General features: G+C 38.8%; 1 protein-coding gene across 3 annotated transcripts in view; it reads right to left on the reverse strand.

Moving 5' to 3' along the window:
- itga7 (integrin, alpha 7) overlaps positions 1-19176 on the reverse strand; it is a 37766-nt gene that overhangs the window by 10042 nt on the left and 8548 nt on the right. For all 3 annotated transcript variants that reach the window (XM_015031858.1, XM_015031859.1, XM_015031860.1), the window contains exons 4-20: positions 10233-10360; positions 9600-9679; positions 9225-9480; positions 7922-8053; positions 3947-4154; positions 3125-3321; positions 2777-2865; positions 2577-2704; positions 2269-2364; positions 2084-2145; positions 1722-1891; positions 1452-1598; positions 1247-1362; positions 642-828; positions 478-552; positions 225-304; positions 44-121 (exon numbers count right to left, since the gene is read on the reverse strand). In XM_015031858.1, the coding sequence (XP_014887344.1) occupies positions 44-121; positions 225-304; positions 478-552; positions 642-828; positions 1247-1362; positions 1452-1598; positions 1722-1891; positions 2084-2145; positions 2269-2364; positions 2577-2704; positions 2777-2865; positions 3125-3321; positions 3947-4154; positions 7922-8053; positions 9225-9480; positions 9600-9679; positions 10233-10360 (2229 nt within the window). The remainder of the gene's footprint in view (positions 1-43; positions 122-224; positions 305-477; positions 553-641; positions 829-1246; positions 1363-1451; positions 1599-1721; positions 1892-2083; positions 2146-2268; positions 2365-2576; positions 2705-2776; positions 2866-3124; positions 3322-3946; positions 4155-7921; positions 8054-9224; positions 9481-9599; positions 9680-10232; positions 10361-19176) is intronic.

Consider the following 19176-nt stretch of genomic DNA (forward strand, 5'->3'; position numbering starts at 1 on the left):
ATCAAGACCAATAAGACTTATTTGTGGAAAACTGTTTACTCACCCATTCACCGACAGGGGGAGCTCTATCACAACTTTAGCAAAAGCAGTGACAGGATCCAGATTAAGCTGTTCACTGATCCTGGAGAGAAAACACCAACAAGTCACAATAAAAACTTATTAAACAGATGAAAGTGTTCATGCGTTAAACACTGGTTGTTACAGATGGGGTAATTGGGACGTACGTTGCCAGTTGGAGATCTGCAGTGAGCTCAGTGGTCTCAGTTGTAATATTTGATGTACTCAGGTTGATGGTGAATTTTAGCTGAAATGAAGTGTAAATATAATTGTAAAACAGACAAGAGGTTTCAGTCTGGTTTGAGCTTCTATAGTGGTCATAATACATTTATCGTACACTGGTTTGCGCCAGATTTCTTTTAAAAGTGCTTCTAAGAAGCAACACATTCACAAGACGAGATAAAAGAAACAATTTCCTACCTTCGCATTTCGCTTGACAGGATTTCCCAGATCACATTCAACCTGAGATCCATTCTGATTCGCTTGACATATCATCTGCAGTTGGGGGACATCAAACACATACCTTCATAACAAACACACTGATTCACACAGGGATTCCTTCAACTCCTGAATTTAAGGCATACCTGCGGAGGGACCCTGGAGCCGGCGTACGGTAACGTGTCTGGAAGTGTGATGAACAGCTGGGAGGCATGAGCGTCGTCGCCGTCCTCCTCGGGGTTCAGAGGGTCTGAAGGCATGTTGGTGACTGTGACCTCCAGCACCACCAGTCGCTGATCAGACAGAGAAAACACCTGAACGCCATCATTATCTCTGCACGAAGGCAAGACAAGAGTGGGTCAGTTGGTTGAAAAGCAAACATTTTGCAATAAAGTGAAAAAAAAAAAAATATATATATATATATATATATATATATATATGCGCACAATCTTTCTAAACTAAACCTACTGGTTTGCAGCAAATACGAAGGGGTATCCAAAAGTTTCCAGAATGACGCTGCTGCATGCGCAGTTTTCGTAGTACATGATTCTCCCGCTAGTTATTTGTTCAACCACGCCTTCTCAATCAGTGTGCCAATATTAAGGGATTTTTAACATTAATTAACAAGCTCCTCTTGCTGAAGAGTTACAGTAATTTAGACATAAATACTTGGTAATATTTTGTGTTTTTGCAGTGTATTATCAGTGAAAGACACCATCAAACTCAAGTATTAACCAGAGACTGCACTAACCTTGGCAGAGGAGTGAAGAAGTCAGAGTTAAGGTGCGTTGTTCCAAACTGGTAGCTCAGCTTCAGATTGCTCTGACAGATTTTGTCGCTGCCGCATCCTTCTCGCAGGAAGTTCACCTTCAGAGTTTATTCAAAGAAAAGCAGAGGCAACATCTAGTTCAAGGGCTTCAATTAAAAGATCAACTGCCCTTACTTTTGCTACAAACCTCAGAATTTAGCGTTTTAGACGGAGAGATATTCAGCACAGGTGGTAGTTTCTGCGGCCTCTTGGAAGAGTTTCTGCGTGGCGGCACAGGCTTGATGCTGTGGGTTATCACTAATGAAATGGGACGCAGTTTGTCAAGGATGTTTTCCTGCAGGACAGGAAGCAAAACCTTAGGAATGTTAAGCCGAGGAATGTTTAGCCGGAAAAAAAAAAAAAACATAGGTGGCAAAAGGCAGCATAAACTCAGAAATGGTTACACTTAGTAACTGACGTGCAGCTGAAAGACGGCGGTCGCACAGTGAGTCTCGCGCTGCCGATGCAGCTCCACTTCTTCTGTTTGGGTGTATTCAGGCTCCAGCGAGCTGTGTCCCAGGAAGCTCACACGGTGAGGGAGGCCCAGCTTTCTGCGCTCTGCGTCTGCTTCAAACTGCACCACCAGGGCTTGAAGAGAACAAAAAGAAATGAATCAAAATTAAACGAATTAAAGCATATCTGCATTTCATCTGAATGTAGTTATATTTCAAATGAGAGGTTTCTAATGTTAGTGTAAAATCTCTTGGTACATGATACAATTTCTGTTGTGAAGAAGGTGCATTAAACAACATAAAAGCTGAAAACTTTAGTTTGACTTACTAATGTGTGGTGAGTAATGATGAGGGTGTGCTGTGAACATAAAACAGGCCTTAACCTCAACACTAAAAGGAAGTTGGAGAAACGTAAAACCCAGTTAGATATTGACAGACACTTTTTCTAAAGCAACAAATCCTTTAGTTTAGGGCTGAGTCGTGTTAGAGGGTTTTCACATTATCTGTTCATACCAGACGCCATCTCTTCCCTTGCAGTTCTTTTGGTCCAGATCAATATTTTGAGGGTCAATTGATACTTCTCTGACCACATGAATGACCGGACAAGACCTTGAGGACAAAGAGACAGCACGTTATGATGCATTAAGGGAAACTAAATCATCCGCTTAGATGTCCTTATTGCCTACTTGTTTGCAGTATTTTCTACATACTGATTACAATTATGAAACATTAACTAGGGATTAGACCTATGACTTTCTGTGTTGAGGTTTACTGAGAAAAATGACTTTGTGAAAGTGATGTTTGCCGGTGTTTTTTCTTACCTGAAGAGAACCACCGAGTCATTAAGAGAACCAACAACCACATCTGGATAATGGTTGTCGTCGATATCCAGGCCCCCTGAGATGGAGTATCCGAAACGTGTCACATCAAAGTCATGGCCATCCAGAACCTGATGTGATACAGATTACATTTATTACATTACATTACATGCAAACTTATTAGGTTTCCTTCTGAAACTGACCTGAGCAGGTTTAGTTTCAATCCCAGCATCGGAGCCTCTGTAGATAAAAACCTTCCCATCTCCATCAAATGGAGCTCCCACAGCAATATCTGCAAATATCAAACAAACTTATTTTTACCACTTTCGGTTCCACAAGGACAACTAATGAGAACCTTTCAACCTGCTCCCCAGGTTAGCACCAGCCTGGAGGAACACCAAAAGCACGTTTCATTTTGAAATTTCAGAAACCTCAGTCTCAAAATCATACAATTCAAAAACAACCTTTTTGTTATTAATACATGGAGTTTCTGATTAAGATTCACGATTTAGCCATAAGCTCTGTAAACAAAAACTCAACGTTGCTCACACCTCCGTATCCGTCCTGATCCAGATCCCCGATGCTACTGACTGTCATCCCAAACATGGAGTCGTACGTCCCGTTGAGGCGGATCGGTCTGGCCTGATCGTCCCAGTGACCGAGCGGGTTTAGATAAACATAAACAGCTCCACCAATCTCTGCTTTGCGGTCAAAAAAGTTGGGAGCTCCAACAATCACATCTGTCCACCTGGAAACAGAAATAGACAGAATTTCACATAATAATATTTAGAGCTTGAAGGTTTATAGACCACTCTCCTCATCTTTGAACAAATTTGATTTATGCGGTTATATCTCAGAAAGCAGACTTTCTTGATGCTCACTTTGAAGAAGTCTTTAGTATTTTTTTTATATTTATACATATTTCTTTTTAATATTAAAAGAACTATTAAACTCACACACACAAGCCCTACAGGAAACGTCCATCTACAAACATTTCAGCTACTTCTTAGCCTGACCTCTTCCTCAATTTGTCCCTGAGTCAAATCTCATCTGCTGCTGTAGTGGCAATAGCAAATGTATTAACCATTGGCTGTTTTTCTATAGCAGCCTTTCAGCTTTTCCCTTTTGTCCATTTCCATGAGGGGCGTTGAATTTGATTATTCTTGCTTCATTGGATTTCCCCAACGTCTTCCAAGAAAAACCAACCAACAGGGACAAAAAATGTTTTTATTATGTTCTTTTGATTCAAAGACAACAGCCCCGTACTGGCCAAAAAATGTGCGGCGACCCCTCGTGGGAATTGACAGTAAGCCAAATGGCCACCAGATCTCTCATAAAATTTCACAATGAATTATGAATTGGCTTTTCCTCACCCATCCTTGTTAAGATCTGTGGTGGCCACCGAATATCCAAACGAGGAAGCCAGCTCCTCCCCCCAGAAGATGTGCTGTGGCACCAGTCGGTGCACGTTGTCCTTCCTCAGCAGCACCACAGCCCCTGTGTGATTGGCACGTGGTGCGCCGGCCACAAAGGTCAGCTCCTTGAGATTCATTATACCCTTAGCTGAGTCTACAGAAAACCCTGGTGTAAGAGGAGAAAGAAGCATAAGACGAGGAAAAGGGGGTTGGGGAGTAACGGATTTGGGTTCAGACATTAGTATTGGCTGTGAGGTTTAGTGGCGGCTCTTCAGTATGTGCAATGATCTGCTTGTCTTCTTGCTAATGAAATGTGTGGCTTAAGTGACTATTGATTTTATGACAGAGTCATGATGAGTGTAAATGCTGTGGATAGTGTTTGTGTCTAACGGTAAAAGCAAACGGGCTAATTGTGACAGTAACAGAAAGAGATGTTTGGTTCTGGTCTGATGAGACTGGTGACGCTGCAGCTCATGCCTCTGGCTGGGCCAGTGTGTAAATAAAGTGAAAGCACATTAACCTGATTTATGATCAAATGCATCCGCTCCGTCTTTATGTGTGCTCTCTGCAACCTGACGTGTGCAGGAATGTGAAAAGACACTTGAATATAAAGTGTGTATTTACCTCACGAAAATATTGTGTTAGCATTTTCTTATCAAGATGTAAAACAAATTACAAATCATTTAAAGTCTTTTATACAAATACATTTTTCAGTGTGAAAAGCAGGCAGAGGGTTCATACGGAGGGGTTAATCCATGACAACACAAAGGACATTTGTTAGCTCTGAGTAAACATGCAAAAGGAGGCAAGAAGGACACAAAACGAGAGCAGCTCCAGGGTGGCAGGTGTGGAATTTAACATTGCAGCTCCTCTAAAACCAATAAATGGAGGCTGGGTGATACTTTTTCTGCACATGGTGACTCTTAACATGCATGCTACCAGCAAGCTTAACACTGCAAAACTAACTGTGGAGCAAAAAGCAGAGAAAATGGTTTACCACTACGGTAACTGTATGGTTGTTACACTTTCACCTCAGAATAATAAAATATGCTTAATATTTTTGATTATATATATTGTAACTTATGTAAATGTTGCTTTTAATCACAGGCAATAATCATACATTCTTTTTTAGAAAATGTCCAATTTTGAGAAAAAAAATAATTTTATTTGTTTAATCTTCCTGTAATTAATGGTATTTATTGGTAAAAAAAAAAAAAAAAAAAGAAAACAAATGAAGTGATCTGAAATAATTTGGCCTTAAATCGTAAACCAAGTCATCTGCATAAAATTGACAATAAATGCAAATACCCAAAGAGATAATACTTCAAACCAGACTAGTACTAAAACTGTATTATAAAACTGCTTTTTGTGCTTTTCTACATTCTGTGGGTAACATATGGTTTGGCCTTGAGGCTTTCGCAAAGGATGCCTGCCATTATTCAGAAAGACACCAATTTGAAAGGATAATTTGTTAATCAGCTGTGACCACATTGTGATAAAATTCATAAATCCTGTGATATTTAAGAGCAATGATTGAAATGTTAGCACGCATGCATAGGTGTGTCATGTCATTTGGTTGCAGGATCAATAGCAGCATGTGAGTGATAAACGAGGGCTAAAAGGTCAGGAGGGAATTAGTGTTGTCAAGGAGACAGCTCAACTTTGCGAGGGTATCCAGGCTCAGAGGAATGTGAATAGAGAGATTTATAGTGGATCCACACAGTCAAGAATAATAACTGAAAATAGACAATAAATATAAACTGGTGACTGGTGTCTTTGACAACAGACAGTTTTAATATGCCTGACAGAGACGTCCTTCCAAATGTTGTTTCTGAAGCTTAACAAAAGCCACTGAATCTTTAATGCCTAGAGATTTCATGTAGCTCCACCATAACATTAATATCTGTCCTTGAAATGTACTAAGATTGGCTAACCAATAAATAAATGACTTTTGCCCAAAAACCATTGTAATATTTATGTACATTCTCTTTTTTGACCTACAGGCCACCCAGTACAAAAACGTGTTTTCTTATCTGGTCAGACGTCCTCTAGATCCTTCAAAATATAGCAACTTTTTATGAAATAAAACAGTCGATATTTTACCAACTGAACCTTTCAACATTTTCCCACTTCACAAATAGAAACTTCTATGAGGTTTTGCTTTATTTATTTTATATGACAGACTACAAAGTTGTGCACAAATGTGAAATGGAAGAAAAACTTCTTTTTTTTTGGACGAGATGTGCACAATGAGATGTTTAAAGCTGAGATAAATTAAACCTAATCTTGCTTCTCCAAAACTGTATCCTTGACCTGCTTGTAGTGTTTATTTGTCTTTGTGAAGTTTTTTGTTCACTTATTCTTCAGCAAAACACAAAACAGTTGGATTAAATGAGATTAAATTACACCCAATCTGAGTCTCTTGATTAGATGTCTTCAGAAAAGGTTCAATTGATACTATTCTGGGTAATGAGAGTAAATGGGTCTTAATACAAATGGGAAAAAAATAATAATAAAAAAATAAATAACATTGTCTTTTTTATGCACTTCTTTGTGTTGGTCTATCACATAAAATACAAAAGAAAACTATATTTAAGTTTTTTTCAGTTTTGTGAAAAATACACTTTGCAAAAACAGCATAACTATTGTTACACTATCTATGTTAGAGTTTAGTTAGAAACACATCTGTTCAACAATGCTTACTTGGGTTGTTAGTTAAATTCTAACACAGTTTTGTTAAGAGAAACTCCAACAATCAACAGAAAACCCACCACCAAGATGCTCTGGAAAGCTTCACCAAAGAAAACACTGACAAATGGTCTAAATACACGAATGATGTTGGACAAGACAGACAAACACCCTCGTGCTAATAAACACAGAGAGAGACAACCATCTTCTTGGCTCAAAAACAGGAAGTTGGGAATGCTGATTGAAATTTATGTAAAAAAAAATATCAAATTAAGTCAAATTAAGTTATCAGAGTTCAGAGAAAAAGAAAGCTTTAGATGGCTTTCTCTTATGATGGTACAAAGACTACAGAGTAAAAATCTACATCTGAGGACAAATGATATAGACAAAGACAGAGACAGAACACAGACTACATCAACTAAGAGTCCAACCAGATCCAAAAAACAACACTCCACGCCTACAAACCTAAGTAGCTATTATGAGCTACGTCCTCAAACGGTGTGGAAGGCTCCAGAGTTTTGTACAGCAGTACATCTTCAGCGGCGCTAGCCATGAACAAAAGCCCTATGTGGCCCAAAAAATGGGAGAAGAAAGACAGGAAGGACAAGTGTGGGAGGGGAGTGGTGGGGCGGTGAAATGGTGAGGGAGGAAAAAAAGGAGAAGAGGGAGTGCAGGTGAGACAAGCTGTGGTTGATTGATGCTTTGTTTTTGTGGCGCAGCAGCACTTTCGCCTGCAGAACCACGGGGTTCATGTTGGAAAGGTGACGTTTTGGGCTCAGACTGCATCCCATCCACAAAAAATGTGACAAATTTTCTCCCTTCCAGCTTCTCAAAGAGGGTGGCACATGGAATGAGGGCAGCACCATCTCACTGAAGCTGGACCATACAATGTTTTCCCTTGTTTCCATAAGAAAACCAGTAATCACTGGCATCAGAAGAATTCATCTCAGGCCACTGTTGGCTGCAGGCGTTTTTAACATGTCCACCCACTGTGAGAAAGGGCTTACACAAAGATATTGAGTCATATTTTGGGTTTTATGAGTCACGGGCTCAGCCAGAAATAATCCCCAGGGAATGGGAGTGACACTAAAACACGTCTACCCTCTTCCAGTCAGGGGCGGTTGAGGTCTTGCTACTGTTCCTGTGTTTAGTCAGGTTACAGTCTGAGCCTGGACGTAAGCCTCCCACGGCCCTCTCTTTCTCTCCTGTGCTCGGGCAGCAGTGAGCGTAGAGGGCGAGTCCTACCCAGGTAACTGTGGTAGGGCAAGGGGATGAGCAGCGCATTGAGCTCATTGTAATCTGCCACCTCGTACGGGCCGTCGTCATAGAAACCGAGTTCAAGAACAGTCTGGTTCAGGAGCTCGACTCGCAGTTCACCTGGAAAGGAAACAGGTGAAGGCACAGCAGGGCAACAAGAAAACATTTTCTACAGTGATGATAAAGCAGAAAGCACAAAACATTTCAATTTCTGTTTTTTTTTTCTTTTCTTGGAACGTTTTACTCTAAATCTAAGTTTGTTAAGAATCTACTTTGTTTTAGAAATGTACTTTTCAATTACTTTTCTGCCACAGCTTCATTCTTGTCTAATAAACTTTAACATGGTGCAATACTGATGCACCAATCACTGACGTTTTACTCAAACTGGTACAATTTCACCCAAATTTTTGTCATATTTGGCTGAAGCCAATTAACCTAAACAAAAATGTACTTATGCTTTGAGCACCTATAGGGTAACATTATGAATTTTCAAATGCCTGCACCCTGTTGTTCTTGAGTCAAGCAATGATAAATACACAGTGACATAGAGCTAATTGTTAGCTTTTCTACTATACTTAATAATTGTAAAATCACATTTTAGTGCAGAACTGAGAAAAAAGCACTTATTTTAAATTAACTTTTTTTGTTGAAAGTATTAGTTTCAGCTGGCTGAACAATACCTTCTATTTCTATGCCAATTATCAGTAAAAAAAAAAGGATGAACGCAGTCAAATTTAAAATGTGAACATTTAAAAGGTTAATATTTACAAGTATTTTTTATTATTTTCAGTTCTAGCTTATTCATCTTTCTGCAAACAAATATTAAACTTTTTAGCAAAGAATGTGCTCTGACAACAAGTTTCTGGATACAAATTTGGTGTTTTGTTGTAAATTTGCATCACAAAAATAAACTAAGTTGAGCTCAGTGGAATTTATATGTGAAAATGCATAAAGGAGTTGCAATAAGAAAACACTGTCTGTTACATCTTTACCTCTGACTGGAACTAATCCATCAAGTAATAATTGCATTAGATAAATGAAGGAGCTTAATTTAATTTAGTATCTGTCACTGTTTGTGTTCAATCAGTAGATTGGCCTATAATCAAGAGCTCTGTCCTGCAGTCAGTAATATATTAATAATATTTCCATTGACTGCCTTTCTTTCTTAGATTACAATAAAGATTTTTACCCCACTTTCTCACACTTTCTGAATGTTGCAATGATGCTTTCTTAAACTTTGATATGTTTTGTAAAATCTAAAATATATATAAATGCTGCACTGGCACATTACCTTTCCAGTTGTAGGTTCCTGGAGCTCCAAACAGGATAAAGTTTCTGTCTGGAGTGAAACTGACAGACAGGCCCTGCTGACAGAAACCAAACTGCTCGTGTCCCTGCGGTCGACCCTCACAGAACTTCCACTCCCCTCCGTCCAAGTCGTCCCGCCTCGTCAGGTCATCGCTCAGGACGTAGCAGCGTCCGATGGGATCCCGAGTTTCCGAAGGTTGCTTGACTCGTTGTCTTAGCTCATACAGGTGAGCACAGGTCTTGTGAGAAACAGAATTTATGACATTTATTCCTTCAGTCTGGCTCAGATAAAACAACATGCTTTCGCCCAATTACAAGACACCTTTCTGCACTGATGGATGTTTCGAATAATACTTACCACTACCTTGCCTCCAATTCCTTGACTTTTTACCGAAACTCCCAACCACTGATTGTCTTTGCTTTCTCTGTCAAGACTTACTGCGTAAAAACAGAAAATGAAGCATCAGTGTCAATGTTGATGATGATAATGAGCAGAATGATTATGTAAGGACCTTCTAAAAGAGTATTCAAATGAAAGAAACAGAGCAATACCAAAGATAATTGCAGGGCAGTGTAGTGTAGTATATTTCCCATATGATCAATGAAAGGAACAAATAATAACAGAAATGCTGTAATGTATTTATTGCACCCAAAGACTGCACCTGTTTACTGCAGCTCTGCTTTTTAGACCTTTTTCTGTAGAGGACATGTTGAGTCACCATGTTTATTGTTTCTGAAGCACTCTAGCTTTCAAGAAACCATCCCAACTCAATAAATGGATTAAAAGCATTAGGACCGTCACGTTTGACGACTGTCGAGAAGAAAATGTTTTCACGTGTTGCTACTATCTCAAAATTTTATTTTTCTTGATGTTACAAATGATAGAACACAGAACACATTTAGCAATTAAAACACTTAAATAGTAATTAAGCTACTTGTAGATCACCTAGTTAATTACTGGTTGAATTTTACAGGCTGAGCATAAACTCACCTTCTCCATCGATATTGACCCTCTCACAGTCGTACTCCTCCGGCGTGATCGGACAACGGAAAAGGGCTCCAGGCCGACTTCCCGTCAGCGGACCCCGCCCTGCTGCCTGTGGCGCTCCCACCAAGATCCTAACAAAAAAAGACGAATTTTACCATTTTTAATAGCTTTTTCTTCAACAAACAAGGTAATGTATATTCAAAACCACAGATTTTAAAGGCTATTCCTACAGCCATCTGGAGCTCAAGTGAAACTCTCAAAATTCAGTACATAATACTGTATAGTCTTGATTAGTTCTGTGAGTTTTTGGTGCACTTTTCTTGCGAGAGGCACAGATTACAATTATGGCACAGAAAAGTTTTATTTCCAGTGAGGAGTGGCTGGTATTTTGGGGCTAGTGTCCTTGTACTCTGCCATATTAGGAACGGCTGATTCGGGCAAGGATGCTATTTAAAAACCCAGCGTTGAGCTTCATTTCCCTACAACACCATCAGCCACAGCATATGCATGGAAGTGAGGACAGAAAAAGATGACAGAGGCAAGGAGCTGAACATGTAGCAAAAAAAGATAATCTTTTGTCAAGCAATTTTGCTCAATTATAAAAAATAGATATTTAAGTATCAAAAATGCTTTTTCTGGTACGCATCAACTTATCAGGAAAGGTGGGTGACGTTCATCAAAATGCGTCCTTCGATTTGTTTATACAATCTTTTAAGTGCATTTTTGTTACAATCATCTTACAGTTCATCTAGAGATGAACTGTATTCATCCAGAGATGAACTGTATTCATCCAGAGACGAACTGTATTACTGCAAGTCTTCCGGCTTCCAGTTACAGTACTAAGTGTTTGTCTGACTTGTATAGTTTGAATAGCCAAAGCCAGTTAAACACATCCTTCATTTAAGATTCACCTAAAAAGATGACCATTTGTATAGACCAAAACATTTTCTCATGGTGATTTAGGTTGCCTAGATTCTCTGATTTAATTACTTGTTGGTGTAATTTATCATCTGATGGTTCTCTGAACTTTATATAAAACAGGTCCTTCATCCGTGAAGATTCATAGACATGAGTATCACCTAAAGTGCAGCTGGACTCTAGTTTGATACAGAATCCTGTGTAGAGATTTAACTGTGCTCATCTCTGGAAAAAAAAATCCTAAATTTGAATAAAAAGAACCAATATCAAGCACATTAGATCTGACATAAGCCTAGCAAGGGTGCTACAATTCATCAGTGGTAAATCTGCAGTAGTAGTAGTGATAGGGTTAATCTCATGTAAATGCATTTTTTTTTTTTTTTTTTAAAAAGGGAAGCGATGAAGGCAGTAAAAACCTGATAAGATCCAGTTTAACATTCCAGTAGGCTCTGTTCTAAGTCTGAGGGAAAAGATGATAGATATCGCTCTTTGCTCATTCATGAGCAGATGCAGGCGTTGGGGTGTCATTCTGGGAGGTCGAGTAATCTGCTATACCACCCCTATGCAAAAGGAGACATGGAGAGCTGTCGCTTCCTAAATTCATCTGTAATCAGCAAAAAGGATTTTTAAAGCCACAATAGCCGAAGAGTAACCACACAACACCCTTAGATCATTGGAAAATTAATAATACTTTTTGTTTGTTCTTGAAACAAAAACAGCAAAGTATCTCTGTTAAGCAGCACTCTAAGCATAAAGGATTCGGTCCAAATATGCAGTACACTTTCGACAGAGAAAGCTGGTCTATTTAAAGCTAAAGGGAAGCTCATTTCAAACAAATCAAGCAGGCGTCACACACGAACATTTATAAAGAAGGAATGTAAGCAAACCAAAACGTTGAAGGTAGGTTTTAATATTACTGGAACTGAGTTTCTTAGAGTACTAAAATCTGCTCTGCTCTTATTTATAGCAGTAAGGTTCATTGGGTTGGGATTTTAGAAGCATTTAATGTACACAGAGATACTGAAATAAAGTAAAGTGGTTGCAGCTCAGCACACAGACATGTACACCTGTTCTAAAGCATCAAGGGTGAGTAATACTTTCATCTATTTGCCCTTCTGCCAAGTCTGTGCCGACTCATTGTTTAATGCTGACTCAGACCATCACATCATAATCCCCAGTACTAAATTCAATTTTCAGTAAATCCACATTTGACATGGTGAGTATGAGTGATGTCAGGCTATGTTGGTTTTTCTGCAGACTAACTCTGCAGATATCACGGTGTTTAAAACGATGGCGATTGTGCTTAAAGAAATACCCTCATGAGCCCAGTGGTATCACCAGCGTCAGTACCTCCATCTGTCTGAGTGGGTTCCAGGATGAGGACATAGAAGAGACAAAGCAATTTGGGGACTCAGGTCTCAAATCTTTGGTCAGAACAATGTTTTACTGGAATTTCTGTATAACATAAAGGCATTTTAACCATATTATTTTCACTTTATTCATAGTGTGCCTTTGGCTACTTGCTTTTTTACTTTTTTTCCCCATTGATATTTTTACTGCAGGCAAGGAAGTTCAAGTACATAAAGTATCAAATGAGCGCCAATGTAAAAATATAAACACTTTAAATTTCCTTGTCTTCAGACCCCAGTTTCTGTGTTTTGTCATCCAACATCTCAGTTGTCAAAGAAAAACATAACCTGGTATCAGCCAACACAATCCTGGCTGGTGCATCTCTGTAACAAATGCATAACAATTAGAAAGTAACAATAAGTTTTCACGTGTGCAATATAAACAGAGACAGCATTCAGACATAGGGTGAGACTTCCAGGATGCACCAAATGCATCTATCTAAACTCCAACTCCAAAAGAGACTGTTAATCTTATGGTTTGAATGTACTGATTAAGATTTCTGTGTAAGAAAGAAATGTTGCTTTTGTGTTTATTAAAACACTGCTATTGAAACCTGCACAGCTTTTTGCTTTACTCTCTGGCCTCTGCTCTGACCCCTGCTCCATCTCTACAGTAGTCTACTTTGTTTTCATAGTTGATCGCCACAAAAACAACACCAGCATCCATTACGCTGCGCTCATCACACAGATGTGTTCACGAAGGGGAGCATGTGCAGTGACCCTAACACTTTCTCCTGGCAGTCCTGATGACCCTTCCCCCAGCAAGCCCTTTTTTATCCCCTCTAACACACACACACACACACACACACACACACACAAACAAACCCTTATACATCTTCACACCAACACTTAATATCACCCACAAAGCATATATTAAGGAACATATTCAATTTCAACAGACAAGAAGGAGAAAACATTAGGTCACTTGACACATTTTAATAAACTGTTACTGAAAACAGAGGTTGTGTGTCTGCCAGATTGCATCCTCATCAAAGGGATAAAAAAGTTTCAACTCTTTGAGTTTTCTTCTATAAAATCTGCCTCATATTTAGCTGTCTCAAACAGCCCCTAAGCTGACCAAACAGCACTCTTCTCTTTGTTACCGAGACATTTTGCTGAAGTAATTGGCCATTCACAGATGAAACATTTAAATCAAGACACACAATAAAGACACTCAAACATCTGCAAGACGTTATTTCACATTCTTAGCAGAACTCAAAGCTCTTTTGTTAGTTTATGAAAAGTGACTGAGGTTTATCATCAAACCAGAAAAAAAAAAAAAACAAAGGAAATCTGGATTTGAGCCAAACAATATGTTTAATGACCCAGAGGATTCTTCAGTGTTGTGGTTTTAGTGAAGGTATTTCTCAGGAAACCCAGCCCTTTGTTGGAATGCTGCAGCTGTGAGTTTTAACTCGATAACAAATTCCCTAAAAGCCAAATCAAACCCATCCTCAACACTTCTAAAAGTTAGTTTCTAGATTCCTACTGCTGCTCCCTCATTATATGAGCTCAGATCGTTCGCCATCTGTCAATCCCACAGTAGTGTGAATCTGCTCCTCTGTATACACTGTCCCTAAGCAATCCCCAAGAGGCCAAGAGGTACTTGAGACCTTCTGTCATCATCCTGAAAAAAAGATTATGACCTTTGACCTGGATACACACACACACACACACACACACACACACACATATATACATGCAGAAGAAAACATTTGCAAGCATGACGATTGTGAGCTTACAGGTAACTGTACACATGGCTCCAATATTTATAACATGCACACATGGATTAGCTCATCTGACAAGGACTGTCAGCATTACCATGTGCTGCGTATCACATCATTGATTAAAGCAATTTTTTTGTGCTGCATCCAATATGATTTAGTTTCAGGCTTATCAATTCTGCAGAAATACCTGCATGATGTGTTACTAAAAAGTTATGTTTCAGGGATAAAAGTCTAGGGTCTATTTTTCAAAAACCATTTGACACAATAATCCATAAAATTCTCAAGAACATTTTTTTTACTTCTCCAGAAATTGACATCTATTTGAAATTATCATTCGAAAGCTATTAAATCTAAAACTGTAAGTCCAGTTTTTCTCAGAAGGTGTCCCACAGGACTTAAAAGCTGTTCCACTTCTCCTTAGTCTATAGATTAGCTCTCAAAAGTGTTTACAGGCATATTAAAATACCAGGTGTGTTCAACATTAACATTGCTTTCAGAACTTTGTCTTTGAAATTATTTAGCATCATCACTGTTGCATTTTAAGGAACCTTATTCTCCTGAGTTCAGAAAATTAGGAATGTTTTTCTAATCTGCAGGGCCGGTTCTGGTTCTCCTCTTCTGGAGGTTCTTGTGCACTTTAAGAAGGAGTGTGCTGTTAAGAGGAGCAGGCAGAGGAGACATTACAATGAATAAAATTAGCTGTCTTTATAGCTTCCTCAACCATGCGTTTCCTGTGCATGTTAAAATGTAATGGGTTTTTAATCTTTTGATCATATTGTTCATTCTTTTAATTTCCTTTCAGGGTAAACCAGGCATGGGAGCTACAACCAGGAACTAATAGGTCTTTTTTATTAGCTACATTTAATTAAAATATACGTCTTTTCTATACAACACACTGTTCAATAATGCAGACTAGAACAAAACCCTTTTTCAGAAAATCCAAACTTTCACAACTAACACCAAGTCTTCGTTTTACATCTCGTGATGGGAAAACAGCAGCTGATAACGGGGTAACCAAAACATGTATCATCACATTTAACACCTCAGATCTCACTCACTCCAGAGAGAGCAGATAATGGTTGGCAAAACATAAAAAGTGAAAGCGAGAGACAGAAACAGCTGCCTGTCTGGGTACAAAATCCTCTGGGACATTACGCTTCACTGCCCACGGATGTGACTCAACTTCCTGCCGAAATGATTAGTTTGTGGTTATCCCAAAAGCTGCAACATCTCAATCCAACAAAGCTTTTACACTACTACTGGAAAAGTTGAAAAAGTCAATGAAAACAATGTTCCACCTATAAAAGAAATTGGTAATTGTGTATGTGATGCATATTAATTTTTAACAGCCCCCAAAATCCCCACCTGCTCCACTGATCAATACATGAAGATCCATTTTCAGGCATAGATGCAGTAAGATAAAGAGGACCTCCCCGATGTTGTTCTTTTGTCTCTGTTCCTATCCACTTATCCATGTATTGATTGGTTTGTGTGTATCTGGTGTCTTAAATTTACTCTTTGTTTTAAGAGTCCTCTCTTTTGGTTCAGCATTTATCACTGAACCAAAGATTTATCACCTATCCTGCAAAACTTCTCTAAAGGAAATAAACAGCGTAACTCCAGCACAGAGTTAAAACGGCTGTGGAAATTATTTAGACAATTATCTAGTTACGAAAGCTTTGCTTCAAATCAGTTTTACGGTAAGTTTTGTATTTACTCTGCATCACAATTCAAAAACATTCAGTCTAAGTTATATTTCTTATTTAAAGCATGAACGTCTTGATTCAGTCTTAAATTCCCAACCAGCTGCAGTTTTAAGCACCTTTTAAAGCCGGTATTAAAGCTGATGACTGAACTAAACTGGTTGTGTGGGTGACTAATTAAATATATGTTGGGTATTTGTAAATGATATAGTTTGTTAAATTCCTTCCATTATTATTTTTCATTAATTTGCAGAAAAATCTTGAGAATCTAACTACTAACATCCCTTCTTTGATCCTCAAAGACTGAAAACTTTCAAAGGTGCTTTTGAAGCAAATCATAGCATAAAGTCAGTAACCCCACTTGTTTTATATGTGTATGGTTTTTACATCTTCAGCTGTCTCAGTGTGTTTTTAGAATTTGCTGAAAGCCTGAGATGTTGGAATGAACGCCTAAGTCAATTGTTCCAATTATTTACATATTTAAAATATTCTCATAAAACGATTGATTGGTTTCAAGGATGATTGTGAGGATCTATTTAATAACTACAAACAAAACCTCCACCTCCCATATAATTTCCATTCCTAAGAGGCTTTTTCTTGACGTCTTTCATTTCATCAGATCCCAGTCGAGGCTGCCATCGGCTGATTGATTAAACTGCGTCAATACGAGTATCAACCCAAATGCCTCCATGCACAAACAAGGATAGACACACTTATTTAATCTGAAGATAACCCTGCAGTGATTTATTCATCCCTGCCACCCCTCGTAGCCCCCCGTTTTCATCAGACGCTGGACACATCCCCCACAGATCGTATGATATTCAGAAGAAAAATTCAAGACACTCTCTAAACTAAGCTGGAACCAAACCTCAACAATCACAATCAACTGAGATAATGCAAAGAAAACATTCTAATGTAAACTCAGAACACAAACTGCTTCTGAATAACATAATCAGCCTCTGTTCCTTGAACACAGTTCAAATTGTGCATTTTATCTGCCTCTCCAGTTAAGTTGCACGCTTCCCCCTGACTCTGCAGATTGTCCCGGTGCTTTCAGTGAGCATGTGGTCCGCAAAGCAATATTCTTGAAAGCCCTGATCCAGGCAGCCCTGCTTCCCACTGAGCTTTTGTCCACGCCCGGGCAGCACTGTGGAGGAGTGGAAGAATGCTAAATAGACAGAGAGTAAGTGGGAGGCAGAAAGGGCATTAATCGTGTGTGAGAGAATGTAAATGCTTCTCTCTTCCAGATCTCCACTAAATTTAAGCAGCACAACAGCTCATACACTCCAGAGGGCAGATGCTGTGAGACCAACTGAGAAAGAGAATAAAAGAGAACACAAATTATGAACTGAAATAATGGAGGAGGGAAATAAGGGCATGGGTTATTCTGAACTCCTAAACCATGAAAAGTAGCTTCAGTCATCCTATTGTAATGTAAATTAGCATACTGAAATTCTCTATTGTACTGTGACTGTGTGAGGCAGGTTCACTGGGGCCATTTGTATACATTTATGTGTTTTGTTCCAACAGAAAATAAATGACAGAAAATCTTCTTCTTTCATTCATGACCACTGACAATAATTACTGTCAGCCGTTGTTGACGATGTTGCAACAAAATTAAAACTCTAACTCTGGGAAAAAGGAAAACCCAGAGAAAACAGAAAATAAGGGAAATATGTGCTTGGTTATTGCTCTAAAATGTTTATTGTACAACATTGTAAAACTGAAACCGCCAAACCAGTTCTCCCTTTTGCTGTTTATAAACTCAGAGTATTGGGTGTATGTATGTCAGCTTTAGTCCTCCATAGTATTATTAGGTGAAAACTGTTCAAAACCGTCAGGAACAGGGAGGTAGAAAAACTTAGACCCAGCCCCTTTTCAGATATCTAGGAAAATCTAATTGTAGGGCATTGCACTTCAGAGTAAATGGTAAGGATGGGGCGATGGGGCGTAATTTTACTTTTCAATCCAATCAGCAAATTTGTTTTGTATCCATGTGAAAAGTGGATTTTCTTTTTTTTTTTTTTTTTTTTTTTTTTTTAAAGGAGATCTATAATTCAAATTCCCATTTTCATGTTTTTGTTCTTCCATTTGGGTTTCTAGTGCTTCTCAAAACCGCCCAAGTGCTTAAAGGAACATCCAGCTTGGTATTTAAATTATAAAGATAAAAGGCCATGAAAATGCCCTAACTATAGTTGTACACACTATTCTCTTATAACTAATTCTCCGAGATTATGCTTGTGATCCAAATTTAAAATGAAGCTTGTGACCCCAAAGTCACCTAGAGTGATCATCTTTCTTGTCATTAGCACACCTGCACAGTTTGTTCTGAAGACAGGAGAATCATCACTGAACATTTGTCATGAATAGCTTGTGGAATATCAGCAATGTTTTAAAATCAATGGACCGAGTTCCCTCCCGCAGCTCATGTAGTTACACAATGCCAGATTCATTTATGAAAGCTCACATATCTGCAGGAAATGAACGATGACCAGATAGACTGATGACTGATGAGAGACCAGAGGCAGCTGTCAGACAAATTCCTCTTTGCTGCTTATAAACTGCTTTCATTGGCCAAAGTGGAGATTTGTGATATGCATACAGTACTGTGATTGAGGCAAATTTAACATGAACTATTCTGTATTTTTTCTTGTAGGCAGAAGTTGACTGAAGTTACATAAGAAAGACTTCAGTTTCACTCATTTTCTTATGATTGAGGTGATGTTGGTAGGTACTTTTAGCTGTTTGATTGCAGAGGCTTTCATCAGGTATTACTTTTCCCTCTACTGTGCGAAAATATGGATGTCTTGTACACGTTTGGTTAACTGGCATCTTTACTTTGACCTTCTTATCTTTTTCAAGTGACTTCCCTTGTAGCCTTTAGAAGAAAACTGGGATTCAAGTTCATCCACTGGTCTTATTCTTAATGAATCCTGAAGCTTAATGAGAGGATTAGTTCAGCCTCAGAAATTCTTGTTTCAGATTTGCACTCAGCCGGTGACACCAAACTCCAGACATGTCTGCGTCCACATTGGCTGCACGAGACCATCCTGGGAGTGAGACAGAGTGTCCACGCCAGCAAAAGCACCAAAGCAAGTCCACATGTAAACATGAACCTCTCTGCAACCGGAGACCTTTCTGCTGTCCCATCTGAGAGTAGTGCAGCTCAGTACATTTTAAGCGCACTGAA

Source organism: Poecilia latipinna, unplaced genomic scaffold (assembly GCF_001443285.1).
Source record: "Poecilia latipinna isolate Pla-1442-1.1 unplaced genomic scaffold, P_latipinna-1.0 Scaffold221, whole genome shotgun sequence".
Taxonomy (NCBI): domain Eukaryota; kingdom Metazoa; phylum Chordata; class Actinopteri; order Cyprinodontiformes; family Poeciliidae; genus Poecilia; species Poecilia latipinna.